This window comes from Myotis lucifugus, unplaced genomic scaffold (assembly GCF_000147115.1).
Source record: "Myotis lucifugus unplaced genomic scaffold, Myoluc2.0 scaffold_936, whole genome shotgun sequence".
NCBI lineage: Eukaryota > Metazoa > Chordata > Mammalia > Chiroptera > Vespertilionidae > Myotis > Myotis lucifugus.
Window position 1 is genome coordinate 75,088 of NW_005871984.1, and position 14,314 is coordinate 89,401.

Here is a 14,314-nt window from a genome sequence, read left to right on the forward strand (position 1 = left end):
GGACCCCAAGGACAGAAGTGTCAGGGGTCATCTCTCATCCCTGCCGGGAGCTGGGCCAGAGGCTACAGCACAGGCCTCTGCAGCTCACCCCTGGGGACCCGCCCCGTTGGAGGTTCTCATCTTTCTAAAGGTCAAGCCTTTTTATCTCAGCCGAGGTCGGGCTGCCATTTACAGAGACATTCACTGTGCCCGGCCCACGTGAATCTAAAACCCAGACTGTCCGGTGGCTTTCCCTGAGCTGCGCTGCACAGAGAGACACGGCATGAGGAGGGGCTTCCTCCCGGCCCCCAGGGAGAGGACACACTGCTTGGCAGCTGCTCTGCTGCGAGGCGCACTGAGCCTCAAAGGACGAGAAGTGTCAGTCACTGAACCTTGGACGTCCCATGAGAGGCCTGGAGAAACCACTGCACAGGAGGAGGGGCGGTCCCAAGCCTCACCCAGAGATGAAGTTCCAGCAGAGCCGTGACCAGTGGGACCCAGGTCTCTGGTCTGCAGCCCACGTCCCTGCCATCGCCGGGGCAGCCTCAGCAAATGACGCTGGCAGGACCCCTGGGCCGGACGGTACAGACACCCAGACACCTGAAAGCACCAGTCCTGCCAGGGGGTCAGCAAGCAGGAGTGCCCTTGCGCCTCCCTCATCCGGAATCCCGGCACCCGTCACGGTGTGCTCAGAGCCCACGACGCAGCTGTGTCACCCGTGGTGGCTACATGGACTGAGGCCCTCTGACCCAGAATGACCTGCTCAGGGAGGCCGTCGCTAGCCTCTCAGGGCCCTTCTTGTCATGTGAATGGGGTCCTGGTAACTGTAGGATGAACCTGGCTGGTGAGCCTGCCTGTCCTCCCAGATGTCTCTTCTACTGTGCTACTGGGAAGACCTGGTTTGTCCAGAAAGGCAATGCCGTCCAGCCATCTCTTCTTCCTCATGCCCTCGACCGAAAGGAGAGAGTGAGCACTGCCTCCTGTCACCAGCAGCCATGCCCTGAAACGGCCCAGCCACGGTCTCCACACGGGCCGAGTCTTCCATAGCTGCTTCTCTCCCGGGCCCGCTCGGTGGTTTCGAAGAGGGCGCTGCTCTCCTTCCATGAGGCACTTACAGGCTGGACCCTTTGCCTGCACTAACTCACACCATCCTCACCACACCTACTGGTGGGTGCATCATTAACCCCATTTCACAGATGAAGGCAGCGAGGCCCACAGAGGTCCATCGTGTGTGGTCTCACTGCTGCAGGGACTCCTCCTGCTGCTCCTGACGCCTCTCCAGGAGGCCTCCTGTCCCCCTACCAAAACGGTGGCTGCACGGGACTCGGCCTTTCTCCAGCTGCGCATGCTCATGGACACCTGGGTGCTCCCCCTGGCCACTTACATGCCCGTATGTTCTGGACACCACCCACGGGTACCTGCTTTCTGAGCTGCTGGTTCTCCTCTTCCAGCTCCTGGCGCTGGAGGCTGCTCTCCTGCAGGGCCAGGGAGGCGTCCCGCAGCCCCTGGATGGTGCCCTGGAGGCTCTGCTTCTCCTGGTCCAGCTTCAGGAAGCAGCTGGAGGCTGAAGAGCAAAGTGGAGTCAGAGCCCATATTCCAGGGGCCTCAGCTTCTGCTCTCTGCCACCGGCCCTGAGATGGCCATCACCCTGAGCCCTAGGCTTGAGGGTCTGGGATGGTCAGCTGGGTGCCCTCCCTTTTTCCCAGGGTGCTGTTGCTGACTGCACCTGAGGGTTCCTCGGGCGGTTATGGCCCCTCTGCTGGCTCAGCTGGGTTTGTCAGGGGAGCAAGCAGAGCTTAAGAGTAAAGCAGGTGATGGTAGAGAGAAGGCAATGCAAACGTTCAAGATGATGGAACTGCTGGCACCACTTTCTGCCAAGTTTTAACCTGACCGTCAAGCCAAGGATTTCAGAGACTAACGGAGATGGCAGAGTGCGCTCTCTGTGCCAGCCTCAGAGTGGTGTGAATGCAGGTGGCTCAGCCGAGGGTGTAGGGGAACACGATCACTGACCGCATGTCTGTGGGTGGAAGAGGCTATGGGGCACATATGCCCAGTACTCGCCATCTCTGGGTAAGTTCCTTCAGTCAGAGATTTCATTTTATACTTTCACAAATGCATTGAAAGAGAATGAGACAGTATATCCAAACTGCTTTAAAAATTCTAAGCGAGATGAAAACATAAGGTAAAGCCAGAAAAAGGCAATGTCCTCCTTTGCTTTTAAACAGCTTCAATGCGGAACAGAAAGGGAGCACAGACCTGAGAAGAATGGGAGTTCGAGGCCCCTCCCTGCCGCCAGCAGGTGCGTGACTTTGGGAAAGTCCCGGGGCTTGTTCAGGAGGAAAACATGACTGTCTGAGGGCTCAGGGTTGTTCCCTCACCTGTCCCTCCAGGCCATACACTCAGCTCTGGGAGCCTTATCGCACTGTACTGCTAGTAGGGCTGCTCACGAGCACCCCAAGAAGCAGAGCAGTGGATAAGACAAGGGTGAGAAGAACAGCCATCCTTTGTTGCCGCCCCGTGGGCCAGGCACAGCCTAACGCTTCACTGTCTCCTCTCACAAGATACCCATAGCAATCCTGTGAGGCAGCTTCATCACCCCCATTTTTCAGATAAGTAAACTGAGGTGCAGAAGAGGTCACTTGGCTAACAAGTAGAGGAGCCAGGACTTTAAACCAGGCCTTTCTGACTCAAGAAGCCACCACCCCAACCACAAAAAGTACGTTCATGCTTTGTTCGTGAGCTGCCAGCTAAGCAGTAGGAGTTGGGAACATGAAGAAGAAGTCAGTCATCGACCTGAAAGGGCTCACAAGCTACACTGAGCATCTGAATCAGGGAGGCTTTCCAACCCCATCAGCCACCCTGGTTGCTAACAGAAGCACATTTGGTCTGAGCCAGTCCCTGCCAGTGGCACCACTTCTGTGTCCCACCAGGGGGCAGTGTGCTGCCCAGGAACCTCAACTCCCAGAGCCTGGGTTCCCAGGAGTGGGGAGACACCAAACCACAGAAAGAACTAACTTCTCACACAGACTCATAGTTCAATGAACTGATTTTAGGTTTGGAGCAGATGGGACGCCTTGAAGAGGGGAATACCCAGCTGCTTTCAACAGCCTTTCCATGACACTGAGGAATGTTGCTCAGAATTTAAAAGAAGCCCCTCCCCAAACCAGCCTAAGGCCCTCCTGGCTCAGCAGAGCTCTAAGCAAACCCTAACCTGCACTCTCAGGTGCACGTGTGCTATTATTGGACACAGGAACTGGCTTGTTGTTTGCTGGGTGCTGAGGCTCCTACTGTACGACCGGCCACCACACCCACCTTCCCTGGCCAACCCCTCATCTCCTCTGGGGGCTGGGAGGGGGCAACACCAGAGGGAGAGGAAGAGGCCTGGGTCCCCTGAACAGCAGCCACTGAGCAGCCCCTGCCCAGGAAGACGGAGAGCAGACTACACCCATCTGTCCGATTATGAAATCAAAGGAGGAATCCATGCCCCGGGTACAACTATAATGGAGGTGAGTGACCACTGGGGACGTCTCCTGCATCCAGAGCTTCCAATCCTCCACTGATAGATCTAAGACACCCTCTGGGCATCAGCGTGCTGTCACCTGGAATCTCCTGGCACTGGCTGAATGGAAGCTGAGAAATCTGGCAACACTTCCTTTGCATTTGGCTTCCTGACTCAAAGTGGCTAGGCCCTTCATGTTCTTGGAGAGAATTGCAATAAAACAGTTCCAAATGGCCCTTGAATAAAACCCTATTTACTTGGGTAGAGGAAGGGCTGACACATGAGTTTCAGAGCCAAGGGCTCAGCTTCCCGGGTAAGAGAGAATCCACAGCCAGGCTGGCTCCCAGGCACCTGCTTTACCTTTTGACAGCTGCTCCAGCTCCCAGCGTAGGTGGGCGGACTCCTCCACACTCTGCCCCTGTGCAGTCTTGAGGGCCATGTTATCTTCCCGCAGCTTCTCAAGGCATTTCTGGTATGTGTCCCGGTCCTAGTGCAGGAAGTGGGGGGGCAGTGAGGATGTGGACTGGGGCACACTCTGGACAAGCCCCGGCCCCGTGCATCTGTCCTCATTCCCCCAGGATGAAGGGCCTCCATGTCCCTAGGGGATGAAGACACCTGAGGTCTCTGAGCGGTGTCTGAACAAAGTGACCTACAGCTCAGGGCTTTAGAGCAAGTGCTATGGTGACTGCAGCTCTGTGGCCCCTTAGAAGGCCTAATACCGTGGAAAGGCCGTAGGGACTCACAAATCACAGCTCAACCCACATCATAAACGCCGGAGGAGACCCTTTTTGCAACAGTGGCCCAATCCCTCCATCCTCACAGAAAAGCAACACAGCATCAGGCCCTCTCTGTGTTGGAGGCTTCAGTGGTGCCCACTCAAGCCACTGGGCTTAGCAAGTGACTCTCTTCCCTCAGAGGGTCACTGTGGTGGCAGCAGCACCGATCCAGTAGGTGAACATCAGAGAGGGGCACAACATGAACCTAAAATTGCCCCCATCTGTGTTACACGTGGTGACCACAGCTTGTCCTACCAATTGTAGGTGGTGCAGCTTCAATTTCAGCTGCACATTATCCTCCTCCCGCTCGAATAGCTTATCAATCCAATACCAAATCCAATGCTCCTGGAGGTGGCCCTTTGTGTCCACTGAATAATTGTCTCCAGTCCGCACCTGGTCAGCAAGAACACACATGAGAGCCATCAGGTTAAGGCCCCTGGTCATGACGACAGCTCTTCCAGTCACTGGACCCAAACCAACAACCTAGGGGTGACTCTGCTGCCGCGGGAAGTTCTGTCTCCACTTTTGAGCCCCTGCCCTTCTCCATTAGGCCAGGCCAGATGGAAAAATCCCCAAAGCAAGACACTATTTAAATTCGGAAGGGAACACTGTGAGAGTGTCTGACATGTACAGCCTCGGTGGTTGGACCAGTGCACCTGCTGACAGATGTGGGACTTGGCTGAGCCACTTTCTTAAACAAGGAAGGGGTGAGGCTGAGAGTCTGTCCTGGCTTTGAGGGCCGAGTCTAGGCCTCTCACAGTCACTCCACTGATCTGGGTCCAGGAACAAAATTCAGACGAGCTTTTGTTCAATACGCAGTTCCTATTGGAACATGTCACACACCTACTCTTAGAAAAACAACAGCTCTGGGCAGTTTCCCAGAAATGAGGGGTCTGTAAGACACAACAAGCAAACAAGTCATATGGCCTCTGTGTGCCAGGCACATGCTGGGGGTGGAACACAATGGTTGGGCCCTCACAGGCCCCCACGGGAGGCGTCCACTGCACTTACTCCTGTCCCAGCGCCCAGCACACAGCTCATTCCCCTCATTCCTGCTCCCACCCCCCGGAGAACTCCCAGCGCCACTCAGGCTCAGGAGGACTGAGTCTCCCCTGAATGCCCTCAGTCTGCGAGCACGCATACACGGGGACATGCCCATTTCTCCTGGCGGGCTGTTTTCCAAGGCTTGCCCCACTCACGGGTTCTAACACCTGGGAGCGGGCCGGTAGCTCCTGCTTATCCATCACGTGTTCATTTCCCCGAAAGGGCCAGAACCCTGGATTCTCCGTAGAGGGGAAACCGTGCACCTACCGGCAGTGGACACGGTTCTGGTCAACGCTTGGCATCTGGAAGGGTTTGGTCACTGACTCTGGCTTCACCAGACAGCCCCCTCCCTGCCAGTCCCCGGCCCTGCACTAGGTGCTCTCTGACTCTGCCACATTCACTTTCACAACAGCGCCCAGAGGGAGGCAGGGACAGTCCCTTCCTACACACGAAGAGGCTGACTTGGGTCAATTAAGGAATGAGCCCCAAGTCACAAAGCCAGCCAGGGGTGAAGCTGGGCTTGAACTCAGGCTGCAGAACTCCAGACCTGTCTCTTCACTGCCCTCAGCAGCCTGCACCTTATCCTTAAGGAGCCCGCCTCAGTAAGAAGCCCTGACTACTATCAGCTATGTGAGCTGGAGCACATGGAGGGGCTTCAACAGGCAGGAGGCCCAGCTCTCCCCCCTTGGTCACTGCCCCCAGAATTCTCATCTTGTGTCTACCCACCAGTACTCACCAGTATCACCATACTCTCAGGCCCTGAACTCCTATAGCAAAGCCTGCCTGGTCATTCTTACAACCAACTCCTACTCAGCCTTCAAAACCCAGCCCGAATTGCCTGCTCTGAAAAGGACTTCAACTCCACTCTATCCCACCCACTGAGTCAGATGCTGGGGCACCAGAGTGCCCACTATGAGGCAACATAGAACTGGCCTGTCCGCAGCCCCCCCCCCTCGCCCCAAGGCTAGGCCTGCAGGGCAGGACTATGCCACTCCTCTTCTCGTGGGGCCCCTAGAAATGTTCAAAGGCACTTGTCAGCTGAATCACAGCATGAGGGGGAGTCAGAGGTGCCATGTGAGTTGGGCCCTGAAGGACCTGGGGAAAGGCAGGGGTGGACAAGTGTCCAGAAGCAGAGTATAGTGTGGAACTAAATGATTTATAGCTACTCTTCCAATGGGCCTCAGTTTTCTGGGGTTGTCAACCTTCCCATGGATCAGGCAGCAGAAACATCTAAACCTGCTTTGCACACCCACCACCGCAGAAGTGAGAGACAAGACCCCGAGAAGCTGTGCCTGAGTCCTAAAGTGGCAAAGGCTGGGGCTGGAGGAGGCAGAGAGTGTGAGACCACCTGACCCACGGTCCGATCTTAAACCCAGCTCCTACCTGACTTGCCACCACCTGCCCTGCCCCTCCCTGCACGATCCCAACCAGGGGCCCCATCTGTGGACAGAACTTCGCGTAATAAGCTCACTAGAAACGTGTTCCTATCAACACCACCCGGTGCCAGGGCACGAGGGGATGAGAGGGACCTGGACCACCTCTCCTGTGATGGACGGGACAAGGCTTGCTCCACACCCAGCAAGTGGAGTGAGAGCTGGGACTCGCCTGCGGAGCCTCCGCCGCCTCTGGGAGCAAGCCCTGCCCAGGAAGCTAAGTGCCCATCCCTCTCTGAGGGGCAGAGACAGGCCCCGCTGGCCCTCAGCTGCTCAGGACCCTCAAGGCACCCCCATGTCTGCCCCTGGTGGCGGGAATTTCAGCCAAGGACAAAGCATGGGACCAGAGGGACTGCCCAGGCACTCTCTCTCTGCCTCTGTCCTCCACCCCGGGCCCTGGGAGCAGAGGTAGGATGAGTGTTTGCAGACAGAGTCAAGGATCACCCGGTGCACCCCCACTTCCCAGGTGTGCCTAGGGACGCCCAGGCCTTTCTCCTCGGGTTGTGGCACTACCACCCTCCCCTTTTATGTGTTTCTCAGTGGCGACACTGGACAGGCTATTGGGGAGGGCACCCGGGCCATCTGTGGCTCCCCCTGTAACCATAGGAGGGCCCCACATGGTGGGTGTCCACGTGACAGTCGTGCTTGGCTCTCTGCTCCGCTGCCCATCACACCTGACACTGTCACCGTCCGAAGGAGACAACACCTCTGATTCCCCCGTCCTTCTCCCCAGGTTGCAAGTCTTTTCATGCTGAGATGGGATTTACTTGACGTGTGTGGTCACTACCAAGTGCCTTGTGTGTGCCAGCCCCAGGCATGCAGTCAGACAGGCCCCTGCCCCTGCCCTCAGGGGCTCGAGCTGCACACAGTAAACCTGGCCCAGCAGGGCTGACGGGAGGCTGCACACAGCCTGCAGGGCTGTTGGCACCACTGTGATGTGAGCGTGCAGGTGCAAGCTCTGTCCTCTCGGCTCCCTGGGCCCCGGCACACGGGCCTTGGAGAACAGTGTGACTCATCCTCTATGTGGCCTGGCCTCCATGGACCACTCTGTTTCTCTTGTAATTCATTTAATAATGCAAAGTGTAAAGCATTACTAATTTCACAGCAAAATTATTAATCGACTAGAGGCCCGGTGCATGAAATTCCTGCTGGGTGCGGTCCCTAGGCCTGGCCGGAGATCCAAGTGCGAGCATCTGGCGTGGAAGGGAGGCCAGCTGACCTCTGGGCCCAGGGCAGCATCTGGGCCCCTGGCCCCCGCACACCCCCCTCATCCCCGCACCTGAGTCATGGTGCCCAAGTCTCCACACAGAGATGCGGTGAGCATGGCCGGACACTGCGGGCCGGAGAGCAGTGTAGGCCTCTGAGCCACCCAGTGGTGTCCCCCAGAAGCAGGGAGGGCAGCATGCTCTCTCCTGGCTGGCCTTGCAGACCAGCTCCTGCTCAAACCCACCAGGAGCCCAACAGGCCCCTGTGGTCCTGGCTGCTGTGGCCTGGCTCACCTTAACAAGTTTGTGCGGGTGCAGGGTGGGCTCCTCCTGGGCACCCAGCACCTGAGCTCAGGGGCTTCCCTGGTGGGCGAGCCCTGGTGTCCCAGGGAGGGATGCAGGGGAGTGAGAACGAGCTTGCATCCTTACAGCACCTCCATCCCTGTCACCCCCGCTCCAGGTTAGCAAGCGAGAGGTCACAGTGCATTGCCAATGGCAGCAATGTTCCGCGCTGTCCCCTGGTGGCCAGCACATGTAATAGCAAGCAGTAGAACTCCTGGCCTCCCTGTGGAACTCCCATCCAAGAGGACAATTTGCATATTAGGCTCTTATTAAATAGGATATTAAAAATGTTGCTGCTGCTATCCAGAGGCACACACCTTGAGACCATGGAACAGGGTTCCCACGGGAAGCCCTGCAAAAGCCCAGAAGCTCCCCAGTGCCAGGAGGGAGTCTTGCTTTGTGTTAGATCCCCTGCTCCTGGCGCAGGGCTTGGTGCCACACAGGCCTTCAGTCACTGCGTCTGCATGACTGAGCGAAGCTGCTTGGACAGGCACAGAAAAGACACGGAGACAGGGGCTGAGCCCTGAAACCCACACCATCCACGGGGCAGAGTGTCGGCTGAGATGTGGGGCCTGCCTTAGGTCAACAGGTTGCAGGAGACTGTGGAGGCCGCAGCCTGAGGAAGCTTGCACATGACCTTCCGCAACCCTCCTACCTGTGAGTGAGGGTGCTCGTGCCGTACACCTGTCTGTGCTGCAGATTGATGCCCTTCATCACCAGCAGGGCCAGGGGGCCATTTCCAGGACAAAGCCGAGAGCTGGCCCCCACCCCCACCCCTCCAGGGCCGGGCTGCTTGGGCACAGCACCCAGGGTGCCTTCTCCCCAGGGGACAGAGCGGTGAGCCACCAACATTCCTGCGGGAACAGCCACTCCCTGAGTAGGTGGGAGGAGCAAACACGACTGGAAGAGAGGGTCCTGAACTCACTGCTCATGTGAGGCAGTTGGGTGCATGGTCAGAGCGTCAGTAACCATGTCTGGGTCTTGGTCTCGATCCCCCCTCAGCCCTGACACCCTGCTCTGAAAAGACCCATAACCTTGGAATCCAAGTAGGCTACACCACAGAGAACTTAATATGGAACTTGCCCAAATACCAGATGTTTTACCTCTTTCATTGTATAAACCTCACGGACTAGTACAGTTATCTCTGTTTTATAGATGAGGAAACAGTCCTGGTAAGATTTATCATAGAAATCTTACCTGGTAAGTCATAGAAATTACAAGGAGTCTTAAAGAAAAAGATTAGTGAATAGAAGGTCATCATTGTGGCATGAAGGAGGAGGAGGAAAAGTCCTAGAAGAATCAGGGCCCTTCAACCACATTCCCAACCCTATTCCTTCCACTACCAGAGGGAGCCCAGGGGTCGCGTGGACAGGCTGTAGTGCAAGGAGAGGGCCAACTGGGGAGGCATTGCCGCCCCTCTCCCCGCTTCCAGGACACAAGTGCCCGCGGGCTGCCTGCCCCTGCTGGGCTCACTTCCATGCGGCTGCATAGAAGTCTATGTCTTTCTCCTTCTGCCTGAGGCCCATCGCCTCCATCTCCAGCCTCTCCATGAGGTTAACCTTCTTTCTCAGGGAGTCCAGCTCAGGGAGGGGGGCACGAGCAGCCTGGGCAGTGGCCGCCAGCTCCATGTTCTGGGAGGTGGGCAAAGGCAGGGGACCTGGCTCAGGGCACTCTCGGGGGCTGGGGAAGGCCCAAGTCCCTGCAGCCCCAGGAGAAGCCAGGGGCGGCCAAGCTGGTCCATGTGCAGGCCCATGTGTGGGGGTCCCACATGCTGTCACTGCAGCATCTCACCCCACAGCAGCTCCCAGGACAGCTGGCTCTCAGGCAGCGCTGCTTTGAGCAGGAAGGAGAGGTGTCCCAGGTCACATTCCTGGACCTGGGGCCACAGTGACTGGGGCATCCTAGCCCCCCACCCCAGGCCCACACAATAGGCCTCCTGCTCACATTGTGCCGGGCCTCCAGCAGCTCCAGCACCAGCTGGTACAACTGATACCTGGTGTCCGACAGCTGTTTCGTCTTCTCCTCCCTGGGGGCGATGAGAACATGTGTTGAGGGCTTCTCAGAAGCACCCGGAAAGCCCACCACCTGGGAGACCACAGTGGGGAAAGAGGGGGTCCTGGCTTCTAGGCGTGAGGAGGGCGTCTACACGTGGGGCTGCAAAAATGCTCTGGAGTCCAAGGTGAGCTTTACGTTGTCACTGCTGCTCTCAGACTTCACCACAGACCTGAGCTTTCCTCTGAGGGTGCAGACAGGGAAGGAGCCCCCAGAGCCACTGCTCCCTCCACAGGCAGGCAGGCAGGGAGGGCCCCTGGCAGGGAGGTGAAGGCAGGCAGCTTCCCAGATACTGGGCATGGTGCCATCACCAGCTGCACGAAAGGGGGAGCAGTCCCACAGGACGGGACGGGAGAGACACATCCTCCCTCCAACCAAGAGCACCCACACTGGGCCCGAGGCTGAGCGGCAGGCTGCTGCTCTGAGTCTGCCATGTCTGGACTGGCAGGAGCCCTAAAGGCCCAGCAGAACCCTGCTGTGCAGGCCCGGGGAGGGGAGGGGAGGGACCGGGCTAGCCCAGGGCCCAACAGGGACCCAGCCCAAAGCAGAGCCCCGTCACTCCAGGGCACTGTGAGAGCTGCCCCTTTTGCTGCACCGCATGGCAGTGAACCACATGTGCGAGCAATGGGTGGTGACACATGGCACAAGAGCAGAAAGATCAGGGTCACTGGGGAACTCACAGCTCCTGCCTGACGCCTCTCAGCGTGGCCTTGGTGTCCGCCAGCTCCATGGCCAGGTGCTGCGTGTCCTCGCTGGGGCAGATGCTCGTGTTCCACTCCTGGGTCATGGTCACGACCAGCTACAGCAGGGCAGACAGGGGGTCTCACTGGCGTGCTCCTGTGCCCGGCACAGTGCCCACACTAGAATGTGGTGAAGAATGACCAAAAGACGGAAGAAAGTAAAAGAGAAGATGGCAGCCGAGACTGCAAAGCCAGGAAGGAGGCAGGAGAATGTGAGGGAGTTTTTAAGAAGCGGAGATATATTTAGTGAGACAGAAGGGCCCAGTGAATGGAGCAGGCTCCCCAAGCTCAACCTCTGTCCTCTCACAGGTGTCTCAGGGGACTGTGCCCTGCAGGGAAAGTGCCCACGTCCTGCCCCCATGAAAATGGGCCAGGAGGACAGACAGTGTGCAGCTTGAGAGGAAGTCAGGATGAAGAGCGCGGCCATAACTAGGCCCCAGACCCAGGCCCCTCCCCACCGTCCCCCAGACTGTTGGGCCACCCACAAACACACCTTCCTGCAATGGTCTTGCTCAATTAAGACCCTCCTGAGGCGACAGATCATGTTGCTGGAGAGGTACTCCACCTCCTCCAGGGCCATGTCTGGGACCTCCAACCACTGCAGGTCCAACAGGCTGGCCTGGTGGCGGGTCACCTGAGGGCACACAAGGGTAAGGTGCTGCAGAGGCCGGGCAGGGAGCAGCAGAGGGTCCCTGAGAGCACCCACCTCCCAAGGCCACGCCCCCTGGGACCTAGGCCCACTCTCCCACAGCTGACCCACCTCACTGACATTATTAACCCTCAGCCACCAAGTTCCTGTGGGGGGCGGGCAGCCTCCTCAGCAAGTGCAGCCACACTCTGCGGCCTAGCTCTTTCCTCACACACCACTGCTGCTGTCACACTAGCTCAAGGAGGACACTGACTTCCCACCAGACAGCACTCCGCCCAGTATGGGAGCTCCCTCAACTGTCCCAGGGATTTCAGTTGCACCATCCATGTGTCACACAAAGAGGGTAAGCCTTGGGAGGGGAGGGTCAGGAGGGATAGCATCTTATTCTTCAAATAAAATCTAACGCGAAGATGGCAAAATACTAGAGCGCTTATGTCAGAAGGTTGGGTCCATGACAATCTTATTTTTTGAGGAAACCTTTCATAACCTGAAATACTTCTCAGGTGAGCCTGGATCTCATCCCCACAGGCCACACAGGACCACCTGGTTCCCCCTTTCTGCCGGTGTGAGCGCAGGCCCACGGCCTCATCCTCACTTGGCAGCCTCTCTTCCAACTGCCGACATTACCTTCTTCAAACCAGGGACATGCCCTTGACGGGGAATCAAACCTGTGACCCTTTGGTGGGCAGTCCAACACTCTAACCACTGAGTCAAACCATCTAGAGCCTGGACCCGCAGCCTAGCCCCCTGGCAGGAGCAGGTGAACTCATCTCAGTCCAGGGCTAGAAGCGCCAGGGGATCCTGCACCTGGTGCATGGGCTCCAGAGTAGGAAACCCCTCAGGGCCCCAGGCCAGGACCCCCACCCCCAGTTTGGAAACCTGTGAAGACCCCTGAGTCCCAGGACTGCCAGGGCCCAGGTGGGTGGGGTCTGTGGAGACCTTAGGGGGGCGGGAGAGGAGCCAGGGCACCCGCAATGGGACAGGGAGGCAGGGGCACTCACCCCCGCCACCAACGGGCTCTGCAGAAAGAGCTCCATGAGCTCACGGACAGTCACGTCCATCCTGAGGCTGTGTCCACCGTCCATCGCTATGCACACAGGCTCTGGGCCCACCGTCTCTGTGCCCACCAGCTCTGTGCCAAGCACTGCCAACGGCTACTCGTCCCACATTCCAATTGGCTCCTCACCCCACATTCTAAACTGCTATTTGCACCACATTCTAAACTGCTATTTGCTCCACATTCGAAAAAGGCTCTTTGCCCCAAATTCTAAACGGCTCTTGAGCCTGTATTCCTAACTGCTCTGGGCCCCTTATTCCAAAGGGCTCTAGCAGGGAATACAGCTGGGTCAGGGGCTGTGGCAGCTCCCTGTCAATGCTAGTGCGTTGGAATACACAAAAATGATGACACACTCCCTATGAAATTTAAAATCTTTCTGGGCACATGAAATATGAGGAAATATGTCTACTATGTACTTATAAATGTAAATTAACCACTTCAACATAATCTTGCTAATCTCCATTTTTAATTATTTTTTCCATCAGCCAAATTGCAGAAATTTGATCAGTTCCTTTGAAGTAACCATTCATTTTATTTTGTTAAGTCTGACCTAGTAGCTCAGCTTGGGAGTTCTTTCCCATCACAGTGAACGGAGACCCTCCAGTTAGTAGTTCATACATTACAACACCTAAACCCACCAGTCAGCTGCCTACAAAATGATTTGATAGAATATTAACTAGTAAGTCATTTAGAGGAAAGAAAAATGAACAAAATAAAGCTGCATATTTGGGAAATATTTGAACAAAAAGAGCCTGTGCATAGCTTTCTGGGCAAGGAGCATTAAACCAGCACATGCAAGGAAGACATTTAGAGAACAGATATGCAGGTATGTCAGAACAAATGTAAACATCTAGGCTGTCAATCAATGAACTAAAAGTGTTTAATTATTTTCTAAACTAGTAATGGTTTTATTTTGGTTAACTAAAAATTTATTTTGATTTAAAATAAATTTAATTTTTTTAAGTAAATGAAATCTTTGGACTTATGATAGAGGGGGGACAAAGTACCAATTAGCATTTTTAGTGACTATCCAGCTTCAATAAATACTACAAATTCCTTAAAGTCAAAGAAAAAAATGAAAAAAAAGCCCACCTACAGGTGTTATTTTTTCATAATCACCTAAATCAATTCCTCTTATAGAACCTACCAGAAATCTAATAGCCTTCATTTGTGGGAAGCATGATGAGATTTAAAATAATGCAAAACAAAATGTGATCTAAATGGGAAACAAATTTATAAATGTAGTTACCTGAACTGAGAACACAGCAAATTACGTATAACTTAGAGATTCTTGATATATTGAAAATTACTTCTTTTATGATTATGCAAATCAGGATTTGAGTAATGGTTGACTACATGAGCTTATGTCAATGAGATATTAACTGGATGCTAAAATTTTAAACTCTCTGCTTCCAAATTTCAGGGCCAATATTTCAGAGAAATGTAGCCAAATGTATGAGACTAGAACTGTTTTAAAGAAAACACATAACAGTGACACAGAAAACAGGGTCAGTCAGACTGAAACCACAAGAGTGCGT

The 14,314-nt window shown here is 55.5% G+C and overlaps 1 protein-coding gene across 1 annotated transcript in view; it reads right to left on the reverse strand.

The window, feature by feature from the left end:
* Positions 1–12,804, reverse strand: part of LOC102443281 (protein Daple-like) — a 41,981-nt gene extending 29,177 nt beyond the window's left edge. The window contains exons 1-9 of the mRNA XM_023747652.1: positions 12,721–12,804; positions 11,564–11,704; positions 11,011–11,129; positions 10,223–10,304; positions 9,760–9,909; positions 8,011–8,064; positions 4,510–4,647; positions 3,830–3,965; positions 1,398–1,591 (exon numbers count right to left, since the gene is read on the reverse strand). Coding sequence (XP_023603420.1) covers positions 1,398–1,591; positions 3,830–3,965; positions 4,510–4,647; positions 8,011–8,064; positions 9,760–9,909; positions 10,223–10,304; positions 11,011–11,129; positions 11,564–11,704; positions 12,721–12,804 — 1,098 coding nt within the window. The remainder of the gene's footprint in view (positions 1–1,397; positions 1,592–3,829; positions 3,966–4,509; positions 4,648–8,010; positions 8,065–9,759; positions 9,910–10,222; positions 10,305–11,010; positions 11,130–11,563; positions 11,705–12,720) is intronic.
* Positions 12,805–14,314: the final 1,510 nt, after the last annotated feature.